This window comes from Bos javanicus, chromosome 25 (genome assembly GCF_032452875.1).
Source record: "Bos javanicus breed banteng chromosome 25, ARS-OSU_banteng_1.0, whole genome shotgun sequence".
In the NCBI taxonomy this organism is placed as follows: Eukaryota; Metazoa; Chordata; class Mammalia; order Artiodactyla; family Bovidae; genus Bos; species Bos javanicus.
Genome location: NC_083892.1, coordinates 26,139,391 through 26,159,892, shown reverse-complemented (window position 1 = coordinate 26,159,892; position 20,502 = coordinate 26,139,391). Strand labels below are relative to the sequence as shown.

At 55.1% G+C, this 20,502-nt stretch overlaps 3 protein-coding genes across 4 annotated transcripts; 1 reads left to right on the top strand and 2 right to left on the bottom strand.

Annotated features, from left to right (window-relative positions):
- Window positions 1-2,208: 2,208 nt before the first annotated feature.
- Window positions 2,209-10,392, top strand: PPP4C (protein phosphatase 4 catalytic subunit). Of its 2 annotated transcripts, XM_061401582.1 has the most exons (9): window positions 2,209-2,314; window positions 2,549-2,711; window positions 6,352-6,403; window positions 7,345-7,395; window positions 7,610-7,711; window positions 8,302-8,475; window positions 8,556-8,682; window positions 9,666-9,855; window positions 9,946-10,392. In XM_061401582.1, the coding sequence occupies exons 2-9, from the start codon at window positions 2,614-2,616 to the stop codon at window positions 10,073-10,075; spliced, it is 924 nt and encodes a 307-aa protein (XP_061257566.1). In that variant the 5' UTR covers window positions 2,209-2,314; window positions 2,549-2,613; the 3' UTR covers window positions 10,076-10,392. The 2 variants fall into 2 exon arrangements, with proteins under 2 accessions (XP_061257566.1, XP_061257567.1); XM_061401583.1 differs by having other exon boundaries at window positions 2,220-2,711.
- A 407-nt stretch (window positions 10,393-10,799) lies between these two features.
- On the bottom strand, window positions 10,800-15,937 carry TBX6 (T-box transcription factor 6). Its single transcript, XM_061401570.1, has 8 exons — window positions 14,785-15,937; window positions 14,461-14,698; window positions 13,293-13,560; window positions 13,039-13,185; window positions 12,870-12,940; window positions 11,772-11,845; window positions 11,506-11,689; window positions 10,800-11,413 (listed from the first exon to the last, which is right to left on the bottom strand). The coding sequence occupies exons 1-8, from the start codon at window positions 14,900-14,902 to the stop codon at window positions 11,200-11,202; spliced, it is 1,314 nt and encodes a 437-aa protein (XP_061257554.1). The 5' UTR covers window positions 14,903-15,937; the 3' UTR covers window positions 10,800-11,199.
- Window positions 15,938-16,040: 103 nt separating this feature from the next.
- YPEL3 (yippee like 3) lies at window positions 16,041-19,407 on the bottom strand. Its single transcript, XM_061401602.1, has 5 exons — window positions 19,155-19,407; window positions 18,408-18,590; window positions 18,259-18,302; window positions 17,936-18,044; window positions 16,041-16,536 (listed from the first exon to the last, which is right to left on the bottom strand). The coding sequence occupies exons 2-5, from the start codon at window positions 18,522-18,524 to the stop codon at window positions 16,447-16,449; spliced, it is 360 nt and encodes a 119-aa protein (XP_061257586.1). The 5' UTR covers window positions 18,525-18,590; window positions 19,155-19,407; the 3' UTR covers window positions 16,041-16,446.
- Window positions 19,408-20,502: the final 1,095 nt, after the last annotated feature.

Here is a 20,502-nt window from a genome sequence, read left to right as displayed (position 1 = left end):
TCTGGTGTGCATGTCTGTGGTCTCTAGGGCAGGGGAGGCCTGGGGGAGGTGGCAGAGCTCAGAGAAGAAAGAGCCCTTGCTTTATGTTCTTCTTTCTGGAGCAGAAAAGTGGGTGAAGGAGATGGGCTCCTTTAGTACTCTGTTTGATGCTTACCCGGGACTTCATGAGAAAAGCTTGTGGATTTTCTTCCAACTAGCTAGTGCTCTGCTCCTTCTACCAGCAGCATCTGATAAGGCCTTTACAGTTAGGAAGTGTGTGTGTAACTGCCATTCTTAGGAGGCTGCAGCCTCAGCCTCAGTTTTAGGCCCAGAACTCATAGGTATAGAAGGCCCCTGTGACATACACAAAAAAATAGCCACTGACAAAAAGTAAGCTGTCCTGAATCTGTAAACTGGGCAACATGATAAGTATTCTGAAGGAATAGGCTATTATTCCCAATTCTCCCTTAGGACATCTTGCTGGGAAATTTATTGATTGAAACAAGATTATGAATGCATATCTTTAATGCTGTTGAGCTCATCAGTCTTCCCATCTTTAAAAGGAGAAGGGCTGACTTCTTAGCTGTGGAACCCCTTGAAGAACCTGGGATCCTAACACCCACATCAACAACACAGACACACAAATGTGTACCAACAGAACTGTGGCGCTCAGGTTCCAGGTTAAGAATTGAACCTCTGTGGCTTCTGCATTCAATGCAGCCAGAATGAGGGTCCTGCACTTACCCTATGTCATGCCGGGAACCCTTGCCCATTCACCCAGGCTGTGGAGTACACTTACGACATCAGATCTTTTCAGGTATTAAAGATTCTAGTCATAGCCAGGGACTGCATTAGTCCTGCCACTGCCCAAATTTCCTGATGTGAACTCTATACTGTCTGAGCTCCACTCTAGAGGAAGAAAAAAAATTTTCATCTTTTTGATCTCTGCGCCTACTGAAGCCCTATAGAGTCATCTACATAGAAACCTAGCACCTCCTGGGAGTTAAGAACTTTGTCCTTTCCTTTTCTCTGCACGTTTGCATCTGTTGCCTACATCCAAAACCGAACTGTATCTAGTGTCCCTTCAAATCCGCCAGCTGTACCTAGCCTCACTCAGCTCTCTGTGAAACAGTCTGAAGTAAAGCAAATAAAAATTGAGGGGCCATAGAAGATAGCAAAATGGACATTCCAAAAGGCCTCTAGCACCAAGAAGTTTGTTTAAAGACCAGTCACTTCCTCTGCCTGCAGCAAGAAACTAGGGAAGCAGAGGACTTACAATGCCAGTATAAGGTGTTTTTATTATAACGACAACATGAACACCAGAAAGAGTAAGTGGCAGAAGGTGAAGAAATTAGAACTCAGGACACAGCTTCCTGGGTTCAAATCAACTTTGATTCAAATCCAGAGTTCTTAGCTATGCAACTGTGAACAAGTTACTTAACCTCTTTTAGCCAGGTTCCCTTTCAAAACAACCAACAAAACTGCAGACAATAAGCAGCTGAGTTCAAGGGACCATTCTGGAATCAGGGAGGTCATGCTGACTGAGGTATACACTTGGTGTGGGGAACGTGGAGTCCTTTTGGCTTCTAATTTCCGAGGTCCCCAGGGCAGAGATTTCTCTGGGACCCTGGAAAGAGACTGGAATTCCTTCACCCACTGAACAAATACTTGTGTATGCCAACTGGGTCCAGCCTTGTTCAAAGTAAGCAATGGGCTGCAAGTGTGAACAGGACCAAGTTCCATCTCTCACGGATTGTAACGGGGGAAAGTGAAAGTGTTAGTAGCTCAGTCGTGTCCAACTCTGCGACCCCATGCACTGTAGCCCACCAGGCTCCTCCATAAGATTTCCCAGGCAAGAATACTGGAATGGGTTGCCATTCCCTTCCCCAGGGGATCTTGCCAACCCAGGGATCGAACCAAGGTCTGCATTGCAAGCAGATTCTTTATCACTTAGCTACTAGGGGGGAGGTCCATTAAAACAGGTAAACAAAAACTTGTAACCTAAAGCTACAAGGCGGTGCCCCAGCTCCCTGAGTTTGAGGTCCCTATCAGCCTTCCCGGTGCCAATCAGCTTAGCCTACCACCACTTCCGCCCGCTCGTTGCCGACATCCGGTTCCTCGGGCTAATTGCCCGTCTTAGGCTTGAGGGGGTGGGGTAAGGGCGCGGCGAGGGAGGGGGAGTGTGTGTATGACGCCACATCCGGCTCGGGGCGGAACTGGTCTCCCGCTGCTTCCGCGGCGGGGCCGGAAGTAGAAGCGGCGGTGGCGGCGGCCCAAAGCGAAGGGAAGGAGGAAGAGAGGGAGCCCGAGAGCCAGAGCCGGAGTCGCCGCGGCGGTAATCGTCGGAGAACCCTCTAGGCCACCGTCCCCAGCGCGGGCCCGCGGAGTTCGACGGGAGTTAGCGGGGGGCGGCCCGGGCTGCGGGACGCTGGGGGCCCTGGGGCCGATGTGAGGGGAGGCGGGAGTTGGGGTGGGGGGGCCCGGGCCAGCTCCAGAATCGAGTTGTCCCCGCTGACCCGGCGCCCCCTAGGAACACTCTGATCCGGGGGTTCATCTTCGCCTTTACCAGGAGACCCCTGTGCGGTGCGGAGGGGGCGGCGGCCCCGGCTCTGACCCGCGCCGGGGGGGTGGGCCATGGCGGAGATCAGCGACCTGGACCGGCAGATCGAGCAGCTACGGCGCTGCGAGCTCATCAAGGAGAGTGAAGTCAAAGCCCTGTGCGCTAAAGCCAGGTGAGCCCGCTGGCTCCGGGGAAGAGAGACTTCGGGTTTCGGCCTGGGGTAAACCCAGCTGAAAACTTTGGGCCTGGCTCATCCTGGAAGCTTTCCAGAGAGGAGCAGAATAGGGCCTCTTCCCTCCAGGAGCTACCAGCCTGTTGGGTGAGGTCAGGCCTGGATAAAGATACTTGAAGTATTAGATGATGTGCTTTCAGTGGAGTTAAGTATAGAAAATACTTAGGAAGCTCAGGGGAACAACCCTGTCGGGGGGCGGGGAATAGAGAATGTCTCTTGGAGGAACTGAACTTTGGGATAGATCTCGAAGAATAAGATGGTAAAAGGAGGTGTCAGCAAGAACAGGAGTTCAAGGCAGGAAAGCTAAAGCCTCTGTGGTTTATAGTATTCTTTTAATTCCAGTAACAGCCCTAAAAGGTGGGTGGAATTGATCCCATCTTACCGGTGAGGACTCTCATATTCAACAGTTGAAGGATGGATCCTAAAGCCAGTTTTTCCTGTCTTGTCCCTTTTCGGGCCATAATGCAAGAAAGTGGGATTGGATTACTCATATTGATTGTGGGAGCCTAAGAAATAGTAGTAAATAAGCCAGAGGAGAAATAAGCAAGGTGTGAAGGGAGGCCCAACTAAGGGTTCTGTGGGAAGTAGGATGAGGTAGTGATTAAGAGCCAGGCTTTGGAATGTGACAGCACTGGGTTGGACTCAGCTTTACCACCTCCTAGCCATGTTGGTGATCTTGAGGTCTCTGAGATTGTTTCTTCTTCTGGAGATATTAAAGCAAGATAATAGTACTTACTAAGATGATTGTAAAGAGTATGTTGGTGCTTGGAATGTGTTTAGGTTTTGGTTAAATGTCAGTGTTAGACAAACATTAGGTGTTATTGTTCCTACTTGGTGGGAAGAGGGCAGTGCTGATAAGGACAGAACTTACTAGAAAAGCTGGCCTTGAAAGCTGAAAATAATTTGGAGGGCTGATGGGGGCAGGCCCACTGAAGAAGGGCATTCACAGCAGGAGGAGAACAGGGATAGAGGTCTAAAGGGTGTGGGCAGCTGTGAGGAGACCAGTTACCTGCATCCTGAGGAACTGTCTGTGGCTTCTACACACTGGAGAACTGTGTGGAAGGGGTCAGCAGAATTACCTCACTTTTTTTTTTTAACAACAGACCCGCTGTTCACCTTGCCTTATACTGGCAAAGACCTTATGTCCATTTCCTTCCCATAGCAGTCCTACAAAGTTGGAATAATTTTCCCCATTTACAGAATAGGAAGCCATGGCAGTGACTTGACTGAGGCCACCGATAAAGTGGCCATTGAGCTCTTTGTTTGGTTTTGCTTCACAAAGACCTGTCATGGCCAGGCAGGGCCTGTGTGGGTTTGTTGAACATACAGGGCCCCCTTTTAAATGCTCGTCTGTGATCCTTCATGTTTTGCCAGCTCAAGATTTCCCTGACCAGAGTAGCCCCAAGATGTTTTCAGATATCCCTGCTCCCTCAGTCTTCATTGGCATTTTTTTTAGGAACTTAAACTCATTGCTGCCTGGCACTGTTCTTCTTCCTGTAAGTTTCATGCCTCTCACAAGGCCTGGATCGGTGTGGCAGTGATGATAGCTAACGCTTGGATAGTGTGGGATTTTCAGAACAACAGAAGTTATGTGTTCAGTCTTCATTGCTCTTTGCAGCCCTGTGCAGTGGGCAGGGCAGAGGTGAGTATTTCACAAAAGAGGAAACTGAGCCTCTTACCCCTGGTCTCACAACTGATCGGAGGAGAAGCTGGTTTTGGATCCAGGTCTTTGACTGTCCTCCACGCTCACTACAGCCGTCTGACAGCCTGGCAGACATGTAGGCTCTGTGAATGGCAGCAGGGTGCTACTGAGGAGTGGGAGGGCCCTGTCCAGCTCATGAGATGGAGCTTGGAGGAACTCGGCTCGGGCCTGAGATGGCCACTGTTATTCCAAGCCCAGTCTGGAAGAGGCCCATCTCAAGCATCTGGCTGTGGCCTCCTGGGGACCAACCAGGGCCCCAGGCTGAGACTGGTGGTGTCAAGAACTTTCGCTTGCCCAGTGGATACCGAGACTTGAGACCTTGAGACTGCAAAGGCCTGGGAGCTGCATTTGCTCCTATTAAAAACATCAGCAGTTGAGAACAGCAGAAGGTTTTGAATGAGGTGGTCTTCAGGATGAAGTATAGCTTTGTCATCTGTAAATGGTATGACCCTGGTCCAGTCACTCTTAAGTCTCCAAGTCTTTGCAATTCTTGCAGAGCTCAGATGAGATCCTGCATATCCAGAGACAGCATCTCATTCTTTGGTCAGTGGTCAGCAGTGAAAGTGAGCAAGCGTGAGCCCTGAGAGGGCTGGTGCCAGGGCCTGGTTCCCACATTGCGCTGAGGCCTTGCTGGCATGGAGGCAGGTTTTGACCGAGTCTGTGGAAAGGGCTGGTATAAAGTCTCAGGAGATCTCTTCTCTGAGTTCCAGCCACCCTCCAGCTTTGTGACCTGGATCCTGCCCCTTTTCTCTCTAAACCTCAGTTTCTTTGTCCAATGAGGATGGAAAGAACCTCCCAAGTCAGTTGGAAAAGTATTGTAAGCAGTGGTATGAGGATGTTTGGTACAAGATGCAGGACAGGTGGGAGAGCCTGGCTGCTCTCTGGCCCCTTGGATCACCACCAGCGGCTCTTCCCATTCCTGGAAACCAGGGCACACCTCCCTGGAGCTGCCTTAGTTACGCAGTGCACCCTGAGCCCAGGGAGCTTCTGGTCTGGTGGGAAGGGACTGGCCGAGAGAGTGATGGCTGAGCAGGTGCCTCCCACATCAGATTCACTTGATAAGAGCCAGACCCCAGAGCAGGCCGCTTTGGTTCAGTTCCTGTCTGTGTGACCACAGCCGGTTTCTTCATCTGAGCTGTGGGAATCATCATAGCACCTGCCTTTGAGGGTGGTGGCTTGAGTGCCCGCATCATCCATGCAGAAGTCTTTAACTACTGACCTGGCACATGGTGTGAACTGCAGTGTCCTCGGCTCCTGTGATCGTCAAGGACGAAATCTAAAAGCACAGCGCTACTTAAAGCTGGGTGTCCGTAATGGACAGTGATTTCCGTGTCAAGCTCGTTCAGGCAGAAGTAGATCACGCTGCAAGGAAAGAGGGAACAGAGTTCTCGCTTCCTCTGAATGATGGAAGAGTGGCAACAGCATGTCGCCTTGAAGGTGGATCCGATGGCTGGCCTGCCCAGGGCACCACTCTTGTGCCCAAGAACATTCTAGGGGAAGAAGGCCCCTGGGGTGGGGAGAGACGGGCTCTAAGAGCCCAGCCAAGGCACTGTGTGGACAGGAGGAGGAGCTCTGTCTTTTGGGAGTCGTTGCCAGATGTGTGAAAGGGAGCAGCCAGGAGGGTCAAGGCCAGGAAAGTCCCAGACTCCTTGGGAAGGCCTTGGATGCTGAACAAGAGCTGGGGCTTTGGCCTGTCGACTGCAGGGAACCACAGAAGGGTCTCGAACTTGGGGGCTGTGGTCAGCCTCGCCTGGGGGAATTGTGCACCTCCGACCTGGCCCATGGAGGTTCAAGCCTTATCCTCTCTTGCCCTGCAGAAAAGGTCAGAAATTGGGTTGGGCTGGCCCAGCTCTGGTAACTTTGGTCTTCTGTCTCCAGAGAGATCTTGGTGGAGGAGAGCAACGTGCAGAGGGTGGACTCCCCAGTCACAGTGAGTACCCGCCGTCCCTCCACAGCCTAGCGTGGTCTGTTAGGCCTGTGGGCGTCCTCCTTAGTCTTGTGGGCTCCAGGGTCTACCCTCATCCCTGGGAGCCCCATCTTCAAGAGAGCCTTGCTAGAAGAAATGGCAGTTGTGGGCATGGTCTTTGGAGTCACTGGAGGGATGCTCTTGGTCTGGGCAGAAGGACTCTAATTTGGTGAGTGAGTGAACTCCACATGTTCCTGTGTGTTATCAGTGACTTTATTCTGGGTGCCTGGAAGGGAGTAGGGAGAGGAGGAGGCCAGGTCCTCTGGGAGCTGCAGGTCTAGCTGGAAAGAATTTGCTTTAGCTCTTGCCCACAGAATAGTTGGTACTCAGAGTGGGATGAGGGGATTGGGGTGGGAGAATAGATTTTCGACTCTGGGAAGTAGAGGCTTTCAATCCAGGGAAGATCCCCTGGAAGAGGAAATGGCAACCGGCTCCAGTATTCTTACCTAGAAAATTCCACAGACAGAGGAGCCTGGTGGGCTACAGTCCATGGGGTTGCAAAGAGTCGGGCGTGCCTGAGCACATGCGCACACGTGCACGCACGTCCACACACTTGGCTCGGCCGAGACTGATAAGGATCTTCTAAACAGGGACTTCCAGGTGGCTCTTGCCCTCTGCGATGGCCCACATTCTGTCTGTGGAGTGTGTTTCTCTAAATAAATCCATTTCTTACCCATAAACAAATGAAGCCAGGACTTCCCTGGTGGTCCAGTAGTTAAGACTCTGTGTTTCCACTGCAGGAGTTGTGGGCTTGTGGGTTTAATCCCAGGTGGGAACTAGATCCCATGTGCCATGCAATGAGGCCAAAATTTAAAAACAAGTAAAGCAGTAGGGTGTTTTTGAAGGACAGCCCCTGGCAGTAGGGCTTTCAGACTGTGAGTTCTGACCTGCCTCCTCACTTCCAGGTGTGTGGCGACATCCACGGACAATTCTATGACCTCAAGGAGCTGTTCAGAGTGAGTGTGGGAAACGCCAGGAAAGGCGACCAGGGGGTGACTGCAAGACCCCTTTAGTTGAGAGTGGAGACTTTGGTGACAGGGTTGGGAGTCAGAGGCCTCTAGTTAGGTGGGCCCATTGTGGAAGAAGGGCCTCAACTTGACTGGAAGTGGGCCGCTGCAGTGGGTTGCGGAGAGTTTAGGACCAAGCTGAACCTTCTTCCTCCCTCCCCAGGTGGGTGGCGATGTCCCTGAGACTAACTACCTCTTCATGGGGGACTTTGTGGATCGTGGTTTCTACAGCGTCGAAACGTTTCTCCTGCTGCTGGCACTTAAGGTGGGACTCCCTGGCTTCTGGAGCCAAGACCTGGGTCACCTCTGGTCTGACCTGCCTGCATCCTTTCTGCCCTCATCTCCTGCCCCATCCACCCCCAACTCTTGAGCTGTGCTGCTGGTGATGGACCGTTTCTGCTTGGGTGGTCAGGCAGCTTTCCTTGACTTGGGGGCATCTGATGAGGTCGAGGTGGGGGCGGCATCATAGCGGGAAGGAAGAGAGGCTCACCCTGTTCAGAAAGTGGCCCGGAGTGGAGTTCAGCTGGATACAGTATCCGTTGGTGGGAGAGAGGTTGTAAGAGGCCAGATGACAAGGTGCTCTAAATGTCTTGCTAAGGGCTTGGTCCGTACCTGGTGGATGAAGGAGGGACGGTTAGGTTTGTACTTGAAGTGGGAGGTGGGAGGGAGTGTGAGAGGATTCAACTTTGCATCCTCTGGAGGCGGGTCGGGGCGCCTGTGAAGTGAGTGTGGCACGATTCGGGCAGAGATGACCGGAATCTGGACCAGGGTGGTGGTGGTGAGCATGGAGCGGGGCTGGCAGACATGAGGACGTCAAGGAGGGAGGGACAGGCCCTGCACGGTGACTGCCTCCAGGTTCGCTATCCTGACCGCATCACCCTGATCCGGGGCAACCATGAGAGCCGTCAGATCACCCAGGTCTACGGCTTCTATGACGAGTGTCTGCGCAAGTACGGCTCGGTGACCGTGTGGCGCTACTGCACTGAGATCTTTGACTACCTCAGCCTGTCGGCCATCATCGATGGCAAGGTAGGCCCGCCGCGTAGCTCCCTGGGGACAGGAGGGCTGGGAGAGGTGCTGGGCCTGAGCCAGTCTTGCTCTCCCCATAGATCTTCTGTGTGCATGGGGGGCTCTCCCCCTCCATCCAGACGCTGGACCAGATCCGGACAATTGACCGAAAGCAAGAGGTGCCCCACGACGGGCCCATGTGTGACCTGCTCTGGTCCGACCCTGAAGGTGAGGTCAAGAGCTCTGCTCTTAGTTTGCTGAATGACCTAGGGGGTCCTGTGGTTAGATCAGGTGCCTGGAAGGGATGGCCCCGGGCAGGTGAGTTTGGGGCAGAGCGGGGCTGGTCTTCACTGGCATTGGTGCTTGATGGCCAATGGGCTGGCATCCTCTATAAGGAGCGGGGATGAGGGTAGCTGGGTGCTTTGAGCTAGGGGGTGGCGGGGGGGGGCATGTACGTCATACTTCAGGGGTTTGTTGAATGTGAATCATCGGCTTCCTGAATGTGAAGGGGCTTCTGCAAGGATCAGGCTCCCAGAATGATTGCCCCCAGAACTCGCCTGCCAGTGCAGGAGATGTAAGAGATGCGGGTTCAATCCCTGGGTCTGGAAGATCCCCGGGAGGAGGGCATGGCAACCCACTCCAGTATTCTTGCCTGGAGAATCCCAAGGACGGGAGCCTGGTGGGCTACAGTCCATAGGGTCACAAAGTCAGACATAACTGAAGTGACTTAGCACGTACACACAAGGAGCCCTCGTGTTGTGGGCATCAGCTAGTATGGAGCATTGCCGAGATGAGAGCCAGGCCTCCCAGCACCAGTCTGGGCCTCTTGTGCTGTGACATGTGACACCAGCCTCCGCTCCCTCTCTGCCCTGTCCCTACCTCCCTGCTGGCTGGGCTGCCCTGAGTCACAGGTGCTGTCCAGCGTGCTTACTGTCAGCACCTCCTTTCACTCTTGCATGTACCTGTTTGGACAGTAAATTAGATGGTCACTCTGATAATCAGGCGGCTCCAACTATCAGGTAATTCTTTCTTCTTTGGAGCGTATCCGCTTCAGCGTTTGCTGTCCTGTCCCGAGGCTGCCTCAGAATACCTTTGGGCCCTGTGTTCTTGCTGCACAGGCCTCACTGGGGGAGGGAGGCAGGCTATTCTGCGAAGAGCAGTGGGCAGCCCTGAGGATGCGCTCTCACCATCCTGTCCCTTGCTTGCCTCAGACACAACAGGCTGGGGCGTGAGCCCCCGTGGGGCCGGCTACCTGTTTGGCAGTGACGTGGTGGCCCAGTTCAATGCAGCCAACGACATTGACATGATCTGCCGTGCCCACCAACTGGTGATGGAAGGTTACAAGTGGCACTTCAACGAGACTGTACTCACTGTGTGGTCGGCACCCAACTACTGCTACCGGTGAGCTGCCTGGGCTGGGGAGGTTGAGGTAGGGATCCAGGCTGAGCCACTCTATTAACACTGCTGCCCCTGCCTTCCCCCGCCTTCCAGCTGTGGGAATGTGGCAGCCATCTTGGAGCTGGACGAGCATCTCCAGAAAGACTTCATCATCTTCGAGGCCGCTCCCCAAGAGACACGGGGCATCCCCTCCAAAAAGCCCGTGGCCGACTACTTCCTGTGACCCCTTTGGCCCTGCCCCCCTCCGGCCCCCGGACCACTGTGACTCTGCCCTCTTCAGATGGAGGCTGGGCGTTGGGGGGCCTGTCCCCGGCTTTGCTCTCCCTGCAAAAGAGGGCACTTCGAGGGTGAGGACTTTTCTGGAGAGGCTGGGAGCCTCAGTTCCATGCTCCTCCTCCCGTCTCCCCACTTGAACCATGAAGTTTCCAATAATTTTGGGTTTTTTTCCTTTTTTTTTTTTTTTGGTTTGTTTTTAGATAAAAATTTTGAGAAAAACAAAAAAAAAAAGAAAAAAATTCTAATAAAAGAAGAAAAATGGTCTTTCGGTTGGTGTTGACTGGGTATGAGCAGCCTGGGACCTGGGATTCGTGTCAGGACTTTGATGCCCCAGAACCCTAATCCTGCCAGCAAGGTGAGGCTCAGCCAGTCAGCTTGCCCAGAGCCTCCTGGTCCCCGTCCAGTGCCAGTGATCGCTCCTGGGGGCTTCCTGAGTGCCAGAGAGAGGGCTGGGTTCTCAGGCAGCCCCATTTAATTCTCAGAATGGCATGTCAAGACAGATTTCTCCATCTTTCTGAAGAGGAAGCAGACCCCAAGCATTGACTTAGATTCACAAGGTCAAGCAGCTGGAAATGACAAGTCTTGATTGGGGCCTGCGTCTCCTCACAAAACCTCTGCTCACCCAGCCCCACTCAGGGCCAAAGACCATTAGCCCAGTGTTTCCAGAGCACTGATGTCTTTCGAGTTTTATTAACAAAAATACTCTGGACCTGAGAACAGACCCGTGTGGCTCGCCCTGGGGAGAGGGGGTAGGACTTGTAGAGCCCAAGGGTGAGGCTGGGGGTGGGAGTGCTGGTCCCAGGCCCCATTTGGCCAGGCAGAGCCCCCTCCATTCACACCGAGGTGAGAGCCTGGAAGGGGAAGCTGGCCCCAGCTGGACTCCCAGCGGCTTAGCCAGAGCTTTGAAGCCAGAGGGGGGTGGGAGCGAAATCAAAGTGTGAAGTGGGGTGAGGGAGGCCCAAGGCAGCCATTTGGTGTGGGGGAAGGGGTAGTGGAAGTGAGGGGGCAACAGGCCTGGGGGAAGGGAACTGGAAGATGGGGAGGGAGGCAGGCAGGGGGCTTAGCAAAGGCTCAGTACATTGGTTTGGAGCCCACATCTAGGTAAGCCCCAGGCCCAGGGTAGGGCAGTGGGAAGGGGCCCCCTTGGAGGAAGTGCGAGGCAAAGGATGCTGAGGGTGCTGCTGCTGGGTATCCTGAGCCTGCTGGCCCGGGCTGCAGCTCCAGGAAGGCGGCTGAGTAGGGCGCTGGGCGCCCAGAGTCTGGAGCCTCCGGGAAGCTGGGATTCCTGAAGAGCGGAAAGATATCAGGACAGGGGAGAGGGAACCTCCCCCCACCTCAGCCCGGAACAGCCCAGCCCTGTGCCCCTGACCCACTCACCTGGTTGGAAGGTGACTGGGGGCCCCGTGGAAAGCGGCAGGGTGCAGCAGGTAGGCCTCAGCACTGGGGCCACCGCAGGGAGGAGCTGGGGCAGGGGCAGCTTCCCCAGGCACTGGGGCCTGCTCTGGGTCTGACTCCCGAACATCCCCACCCAGTGTGGAATCACAGGGACCACCTGGAGCATCTGGGGAGACAGAAGGGCCAGAGCGGGTTAAGGAGGATTGGCATCTCAGGCCTGGTCCCATCACCTCCGGAACGACACTTACCTCCACTCCCATAGCCCGCTGTGGCTGCCGGCTCTGGGCCCCGCAGTTTCCTCTTCACACGGGCATCTCGCTCCCTGGGGGACAGTGATGATGATGGTGATGATGATAATGGTGATGATGATGGTAATAATGGCGCTTAAACCAGGTGCCAGGCACTTCACCCAGGGACCCTATCAGGTAGGTGCCATTATTATACCCATTTTACAGAAGAAGGAATGGAAGGACAGAGAATTAAATGACTAGAAAACAGCAGTTGTTTAGTTGCTAAGTTGTGTCGGACTCTTTTGTGACCCCATGGATTGTAGCCCGCCAGGCTCCTCTGTCCATGGGATTGCCCAGGCAAGAATACTGAAGTGTGTTGCCATGTCTTTCTCCAGGGGATCTTCCTAATCCAGGGATCAAATTCACATCTCCTGCATTGGCAGACAGGTTCTTTCCACTGGGCTACCTTGATAACTTGTCAAGAGCGAGACTGTGACATTCATCAGGGTGATCCTTGAGTTAATATCTATCTCTTCTGCCTGACTCTAAGTGTCTTGAGGGCAAAGGCCAGCTCTGAGGGGTTAGGGTTAGTTAGAAGAAGCTAATGTCCTAACCAAACCTTTACAGCCCACCATAATCTGGCTCCCTATTGCCTCTCTCACTCCACACCAGCCATACTGTAGCATGCTCCTACCCCAGGCCCCTGGCATGTTCCCAGATACTCACATGGTTCCCTTCCATACTTCCTCCGAGTCTTCACAAACGTCCTCTTAGTGAGGGCTTTCCAGGACTCATCTCTCCAGTCCTGATCTTCCTTTTTTTTTTCTATAGAACTTATCCCACATATATATCCCTAACATATTTACTTCTCTTGTTTACTTGTCTGCTCTGCCCACTAGAGTATCAGTTCCATGAGGACAGGGGCTTTGGTTTGTTCTGCATCTTCACTGCCTAGAACTGTGCCCGGCACATAAGCAGGTACTAAATAAGTATTTGTCAGATCAGTGAGTGACAACACATGTTTACTTACGTTGGGTTCCAGGAGTCCAGCACAGTGCCCAGCACACAGCCAGTAAACATTTGATGACAACGACTGAATGAGTGAATGATGCCCACCTCTTACAGTTTCGGCCATTCTCCCGGAAGCCCTTGGCAAAGGGGTTGGCTGCAATCTTCAGTTGCGTGATCTGGGGGTGGGGGGTGGGGGGAGGATGCTGTACACCCAGAATCAAGACTCTTGCAGCCAGGGCAGGGTGATGCCACCCGCTCCAGCAGGGTCACTCACCCTTGGGTTCTGGTAGGCTGTCACAGAGATGAACGTGGTCTCCGGGAAGCGGAAGGAGGCAACGCCCCCCCAGTGTTGGCTGCAGAGCTGGGCTGCCCGCACCAAGTGTATGCGGGGCTGATACTTATGCATGGAATGCAAGATCAGCTGGGAGGGAAGAAAGAGGAGTGACTCCCTACCCTGGTCCCACTCCAACCCTCATGGCGGGGGCGGGGGGGGGGGCGGGGGCGGGGGTGTTCCAGCCTGGGCCTCACGTGGCCATGGGGGTCCAGTGTGCTGTTGGTGAGCTTGACACGGTGGAAAGACACAGGCTGCCGCATCCAGTGGGCTCCAGTGGCAGGGGAGTCCGGGTGAATGTAAACACGGTCAGGCAGGCGGGGCTCTGCCTTGCCGCTGGGCTCCCAGCGCCGGCCCTGCCAGCGGTAGCGAGCCCCATCCACCGGGACCACGTCCAGAAGAAACAGGTAGCGGGCCTCGGGGTCCAGGCCAGTGACTGATACTCGGCAAGCAGGGAACATGCGCCTGGAATGGGGGAAGGGACCAGAGAGTCCTGGAGCTACCCACTAGTCAGGGGTGAGCACAGCACCAGCAAGGTGGCATAGTCACTGGCTCATCCAGTTCTGTCACAGAGACTCGAGGAACGTGGAATCAGAACTCAGAAGGCAGGATCTTAGAGCTGTAAGCCCTGTCTCATCCCATTTTACAGATAAGAAACAGGACAGACAGGTCAGGTGATGTGACCAGAGTCACACAGCAGGGTAGGAGCAGAGTCTGGACCCCTAACCCCTCAAACCCACTTGCAGAAGCAGGAGTGACACACTTTCCCCCCAGAAATCTTGCCAGGAGCCTTCTGCTCCCCACCCTGGTCTCCTTACTTCATCTTCAGCACCAGAATCTACAGCTGCTGGACAAACTTGCTTCAGAGAAAATAAAAAGAGGACTCACGTGCTAGTGCCTGAGTCCCTGGGCTAGAGAAAGACCCACTGACCATACTGACCATACCCCTGCCAACAAGATGACCCCAGAACTAGTCACATACTGACCCCTGATCCTGGCCAGATTTCCCTGATGCTGGTCAGTGGCTGGCCCTTGACCCCCGTTATAGTCTGAATCTTGAATCTAGGTGCAGACTGACCCCTTATCTAGGCTACATACTAACTTAAAGCCCAGCTGGACTTCCTGTCCCTAGCCCAGAAAGATCTAGGACCCTTGCCATAGGTTAGTTCCTAAACCAGTCAGACCACAGACTGACCCTTGACCCTTGCCACAGAATGACCCCTGACCCAGGCCACAGTCACACTCTGAACTCAGGCAGAGGTCTAGCCCCCTTAGAAATCCCCACACTAGCCCCATCCCCAGGAACTCTGCCCTTCCCTCACCAGGAACACACTGGGTTCTCTGACCCTGGCCCAGCCCCCTCACCTCCCAGCTTTGGTGATGATCATCTCTGTTCCCACGGAGTTGAACTCTTTCCACAGCTCCCGGTTCTCCAGGCTCAGGCTGACTCCAGGGAGTGAATGAAGGCCCTCTGGGGCTGAAGGGGGCGGCGGCTCAGTGCCCAGGGCTGGGGGCAGCGGGGGTAGAGGTGGGGGAGCTGCCAGAGTTCGGGGAGCAGCCTCAATCCCAGAGAGGAAGCAATCCAGTTTGGGAGTGTCCAGATCTGGAGATGGGAGGAGAATGAGGGGCCAGCTGAGGGCCACAGCCCCCACCCCAATTCTTACACCGAACTCAATTCTCTCTGCTCACCAGGGTAGCGGTAGCCCTCTGCCAGGGCAGGCGGGAAGCTGGAATCTGCTCCAGGCTGGGGGGGCCCAAGGCGGTAGCCAGTCCCCAGGGAGGGGTACAACTCTCGTGGGTGGTACATGGAGTAGTCCTGTCTGGCCTCGGGACACGCTGCCTACAGTGCCCCAGTGCTGAGAGATGCCCCCTTTATAGCTCACAGCTCAGCCCCTTCCAGATCCAGGATCACAGCCCCTCCCCTCTTTGGGGCCCTGGAGTTAGGCCGGGGTGGAGACCCCTGGGGCCTGGAAGGGGTCCAAGAGGGGGCCGGATACCTGGGTACCCTCCCCTCCTCCCCTTCCCCCCAGGCTTCATTAGCCCCGACCCCCTGCCCCCTCATTACATAATTAACTCCTCGGCCTGATTGATCCCCGGGGCTCGACAGGGACGCAGTTTGGCGCTTCCGGCCAGCTGGTCCCCGTTCCCACGGGGGGAGCCCCGGCTAGGGATAAGCTACTGAGGGGCGGGGCCTGGACGCTGGGATGGAGCCTGGAATCCTAGGGCAGACCTTGGCGCCCCAGACTTTTCTGGCAGGTGACCCCCCACTTCACTTGGAGGACGAGACTTGGAGGGAGGAAGCATGACTGGAGGGAAGGAGCAGGGCTGGAGGGACGCGGCCTAAGCTTATTGTTACGCGGGGCACTGGGGACCTCGAAGAGTCCGCAGCCGAGGCCTGAACGCTGGAGTCCTTCCCTGCTCCCATTCTCTAAAACCTCCAGCCTCGGCCAAGTCTCAAAAGTTTAGAGACGTTCACAGCTCGACGGTCTCTGACCGCGGACGTCCCGGTTTCCCAGAAGGTCCCGCGTTGGGGAACCCTCGGAACTACACTACCCAGCAGGCTTAGCGCCGACCTTCGGCGCGAAGGGGACAGGCGGATGCCGCTGGGGCCGCTGGAAGCTGTAGTTGAGACGAGGTGGGCGGTGAAACCCGCTGCGCGGTTGCCTCCCAGGAGAGCTGCCCCTAGGCGGCGTCAAAACGCTTAGGCTGAGAAGATGCCGATCAGCTGAGGTCAAGGCCTAACGAGCTAGAAAGGGCTCCGGGATCTCTGCCAGCAGTGAGATCCGTCGCGGGTTCTAGAGAAGACAGCTGAGTCCCAGAAGCGAAGGCTCCCACCTTTGACCGCCGTGCCTACCCCATGCCTCCGGGACTCAAAGGGGAACAGGTCTATAGAGGCAGGAATCCGCATCTGAGTACCCCCTTCCCGATTCCACATGAGCCTGGGGCTGTCTCCACTCCATTGTTTTATTATGTACAAACGCTACAGAACAAGGGGAGCAGACACGCGTAGGGTAAGAGGGGCTCGGTGGGAGAACGTCACGGGGCAGATGGTGCACTGGGGCCAAGAGAGCAGCACACAGGCCATATCTAGAGGGCAGGCGGGGTAGGAAGGGGTTTAAAAACGAGATCCAAGCCAGCCAGATCGCAGGGAGGTGCGGGGGTGTCGTCCACTTTGTCCACCTTCCGATCTCCCCCCAAGGTCACAGTGCATGCAATAAAATATATGTACAGGAGCTGGATCCTTCCTCTGTAGGGGGCCTGAGGGTCCAGAGCTCCGTTCGGGTGAAGGGAAGCCAGTGGCGCCCCCTGGCGGCCAGGCCGGGCTGGCGCCACATGCGTCAGGAGCAGGGGTCAGTCCCAGCCGTTGTCTTTGATCATGTGGTTGAGTTCAATGATGTACTTCCCCTCTTTGTACTTCTGGCTGCTCTCGAAGGCCTGTTCCTGAAAGGAGGGAAGAGGCTGTTATGCTTGGAGGTAGGGCAGGGCCTAACCAAAAGGGTAGGGGTTGGGGAGTGAATATGATGGGCCCCATTTTACATATGAGGAAACTATCACCCAAGAAACCAAGCCACCTGCCCACAGACACAGAGCTGGTATATGGCAGGGCCAGGTATCTCACTAATAGGGGATAGACAGAACTCTCTGAGTGACAGGTACTTTTCAAGTATTAATACTAATGTTGGCTCCAACAGAGAGAGGATATGGAAGCTTCTCAGAAGTTCCAGGGAATACAAACTGGTAGCCTCAGGACCAATTTTGGCCTATGCATATGTTTTGTTCAACCAACAGAGAGTTTAATAAAAATAACTTTCAGATACTAAAACATGGGGAAGGTCGTGCTCATTCCATTTGGCCAGAATGTCCCCCTCTGGAGATCTACGTTGCCCCTTTTGCAGATCCACAGAATCTGCTTGGCTCTGCAAGCACTTGAATTTTTGGCCTCTGGATTAGGCCACTTCTTTATTTTACAGAGGTCCAGAGCGGGCAAACCACCTGTCCAGGAACACAGAGCAAATCTATGGCAGGGCCGCACGCTTCTGTCTCTGCCTGGGGCATTCACCTCCCAGAGGCACTACAGCTCCAAGAGATGCCCGAGGATTCCTGTCCCTCGCAATTTCCCAAGAGCATCTCCTTTTGCTACATCTAATCTGATCCCCATAACAACCTTGGGTGTCAGTGGGTCCCTTTATCTTCCACTACCAATAAGGAAATGAGAGGATAGTGAAATCAGACGCTGAAGAACAGCAGTGGTGATGAGGGCAGTGGAAAAGGAGGCTCATGGACCCAAACTCTACGTTGCTGTGGGGTTTGGGGCAACTTCTCTGATCCTCTGAATGGCAATACGAAGCTGGGGGTCAAGGGTTTGGAGTTTAAAAAAGAGAGAGAAAATGAGGATTCTGGTCCCTGTTGTGTTACTTACCAGCTGTGTGACCTCGGGGAAGTTACCTAACATCTCTGGGCCTTCCTTTCTTCTTCTGTAAAGTGGAGATAATAACAGACTACCTACAGGATTGCTGTAATGAGTGAATGAGATAAGATATGCCAAGCATGTAACAGTGCCTGGCACATAAGTATTCAATAAACAGTCATTGTGATTATATCCTCATCTCAAAAATGGGAATGCTCGTGGCTGCGAGGAGAAGTATGAGTTAAGAGAAAAACCTTAAAAGCCCTTGTAGGATGTGAGAGGAGAGAACATGGTCAAGGGAAGAAAAGACAAGTTTGACTTGGGTGACTTGGACCTGTACACCCTGAAAGATTACCAGATGACTGCCTGTGAGGAGGAGGTGATGTGAGGTCAGGTCAAAGGCTAGCCTGAGGTCAGAGGTCACTGACTCACATATTTCCAGCCCAAAGTGGTCTTGCAGTTTTCACAATGGATGTCAGCGACAGCATGGAGGCCTGTCAGCAGCACCCGCTCCTCGGCTGGCCCGCAGCCCACGTTCACCCTGTGGGGACACGGGAGCAGTCCCAGGGAGGGTCCCTCCATCACAAAGCCCCCCTCTAGCTTGGATCCAACTGTATCTGTCCTTAGCACTCAAGAGAAGGGGGAGCACAGCTTCCTACCCAAACCAGGAGACTCTTGAGAGTCTCAGTATGATGGCAGGGGTCACAACTCACAACAGAGGTCAGAGAAAAGAAGACGGGAGAGTAGATACTCACACAGAGTTGAAGAGGTAGGCTCGCCCCTGACTGCCCTGGAAGGACTAAAGGGTGGGAGGGAGAGAGGAAGGGGTGTCAGGGCTACTGGTGGGGAGCTGCCAGGCAGCCCCTCTAGTCTCCCATTCCAGCCCCAGCTGTGACCTGGTTACCTTGGAGATGAGGTCGTCGTGGTTGGCCAGGTGAGCGCGGCAGTGGGCACAGCTATACCTCCGGTGACAATCATCCAGGTAGGCCTGAAACGTCTTGGGCTTTGAAATCCGCACCATGGCGGGGGCCGGGGGCAGTGGCCCCACGCGGGGAGCGGCCCACGGGGAGCAGAGGGAGCCCAGTGCCTGCAGGGGACGGAGTGGGCTGTCAGGACCCTGGCTACACACATGCAGGCACGCCCTGGGCCACGGGGACTCTCTCTGTCACACTTGGCTGCTGTGTTCTCTCCCCAGAGCCAGCAGCCTCTCCAGGGGCCAGAGCTCTCAGTTTTGACTCATGGAGGAGGCCTCAAGTTGCATCAATGGGGAAACTGAGGCTAGGAGGAGCCTCAGATGAGTCACCCACCTGCTTTCGGCCTCACCCCTGCTGACCTAGCAATTGAAACTGGAGGAAGGGGCTCCAGAATAGATGACTGTCAGTTCTTCGTTTAGGGGTAGCTTGCAAGGGGTTGGGGATTGTATGGTCCTTACGACCTCATCTGAACTGCAGGGGTTGGGGGTGACTTCCCTTGAGGTCCAGAGAGTTCACCTGGGGAGAGGATCCCTCACCTGGAGAAGGCAGGAGGCCTCACTGAGGGTGGAGGGTCATCTAGGAGGGGAGGGGCTCTTACCCGGGGGCGCTGGGGCCTTACCTATGCCAAGGGGATCTTACCTGCATCGCGGAGCCTTACCTGAGACCCCGGGGCTCACCTGGGGAGTAGGGGTGGGGGGCGGGCGCCGAGGGAAGGGGCAGTCCTCGCCGCCGGGGCGGGGGCGCGGGGCGACGCGCAGCCCTGACGATGCGGTCCTCACCTCGCCTGGGCGCGCGGGGGTCCGGTCTGCCGGGGTGGCCTGGCCTGGGAGAGGGGGGCGCTCCTGGTGGGCGCCGTCCCCCCCGGCCCGGGTTCGCAGCCGCCGCGACTTGTTTACACCGAGACCAGCTGCTGCCGCCGCTGCGGCGGGAGGGGGAGGGGGCCGGCCTCTGGTCCCGGCGGCCGCCGTGACCAATCGGCGTGCAGTATGCAAATGAGGGGGCGCGTCACACAGTGGCCAGCGCAGGCCTGGGCTGCCCTTCCCCCTGCTCCCGGCCCAGGCCGGCCCGGAAATGCGGCTGCGGCCCGAAACCCAGCCGGCCTGCCCCACGGCCCGGGCCTCGTCGCCCACCTGGCCTCCCGCGGTCCTCGAAGGGGCGAGGATCTGAGATACCTGACCTGACCTAGGATTAGGAGGAAGATGGTGTCTGGCCTGGACGCACGGCCCCGGAAAACAATAGTCATAATTATCTGCAAACGTTTACCCACCGCTCGTGCCCACTCCCTTAAACCCCACAGCAATCGGAGGAGGTAGCTTCTGCTATTGTTTCCATTTTCCCGGGGAGCTGAGGTCCGCAGAGGTCCAGCAGCTCCCCAGAGCTTATCCAGGTGATAAAGAGAAGTTGAGATTCTCACTTTGGTCCATGGTTCTTGCTATATAGCACTAGGGACAGACTCTCGGATGGGAAAAGCTAAAGGTATCCATCCGTGTTAGAACCCTGGGAGCCAGAGCCTCAGAACAAGCCCATTCCTATTGTTGTGTGTCCCCTCTTCCAGGCAGCCTCCTCGGATGCCCTGCAGGGTTATCAGGCTGGGTTAACTGTTGTCCCCTTTCTCACCTCTTAACTGGGTTTAAAATGAAAATGTTTAAACATGTGTCTGCCATATAGACTTGTCTTGGTCCTTGCGTTGGTCCCAGTACCCAGCCTGGCCTATAGTTGATAATCTGTGAAATACGTGATTCATTAAATGAATAGGGTAGTAGGGCTCCAGGGGGTGGAGGAATTGGAGAAGCTTCTGGAGTCGGAGACCTGGGAATGGAACACTGGAATGGCTAAGGTAGCAGATGGGCAGATGGACTTGCTGGGGCAAGTCAGGTCCTTTGCTGTGTGCTTGGGGCTCTTAATGTCCTCAGGAGAATGGACCCATTGTCTGTGGCTCTGAAGGTGCAGGGGGCCTTGCAAGCGACATTCCTGAGTACAGTGGAGGCCAGGTTGGCATAGGGTGTGGCATTACTCTCAAACTGG

What these genes read in the sequence shown, in the direction of transcription:
- PPP4C (XM_061401582.1), top strand. Translation starts at nt 2,614, where the DNA reads ATGGCGGAGATCAGCGACCTGGACCGGCAGATCGAGCAGCTACGGCGC. An exon ending in CGGCCATCATCGATGGCAAG is followed by an intron (nt 8,476 to 8,555) that starts GTAGGCCCGCCG and finishes CTCTCCCCATAG; the next exon opens with ATCTTCTGTGTGCATGGGGG. An exon ending in GCTCTGGTCCGACCCTGAAG is followed by an intron (nt 8,683 to 9,665) that starts GTGAGGTCAAGA and finishes TGCTTGCCTCAG; the next exon opens with ACACAACAGGCTGGGGCGTG.
- TBX6 (XM_061401570.1), bottom strand. Translation starts at nt 14,902, where the DNA reads ATGTACCACCCACGAGAGTTGTACCCCTCCCTGGGGACTGGCTACCGC. An exon ending in AGAGGGCTACCGCTACCCTG is followed by an intron (nt 14,699 to 14,784) that starts GTGAGCAGAGAG and finishes TCCCATCTCCAG; the next exon opens with ATCTGGACACTCCCAAACTG. An exon ending in CACTGGACCCCCATGGCCAC is followed by an intron (nt 13,186 to 13,292) that starts GTGAGGCCCAGG and finishes CTTCCCTCCCAG; the next exon opens with CTGATCTTGCATTCCATGCA.
- YPEL3 (XM_061401602.1), bottom strand. Translation starts at nt 18,524, where the DNA reads ATGGTGCGGATTTCAAAGCCCAAGACGTTTCAGGCCTACCTGGATGAT. An exon ending in ACGACGACCTCATCTCCAAG is followed by an intron (nt 18,303 to 18,407) that starts GTAACCAGGTCA and finishes CCCACCCTTTAG; the next exon opens with TCCTTCCAGGGCAGTCAGGG. An exon ending in CCACTTTGGGCTGGAAATAT is followed by an intron (nt 16,537 to 17,935) that starts GTGAGTCAGTGA and finishes CCCTCCTTTCAG; the next exon opens with GAACAGGCCTTCGAGAGCAG.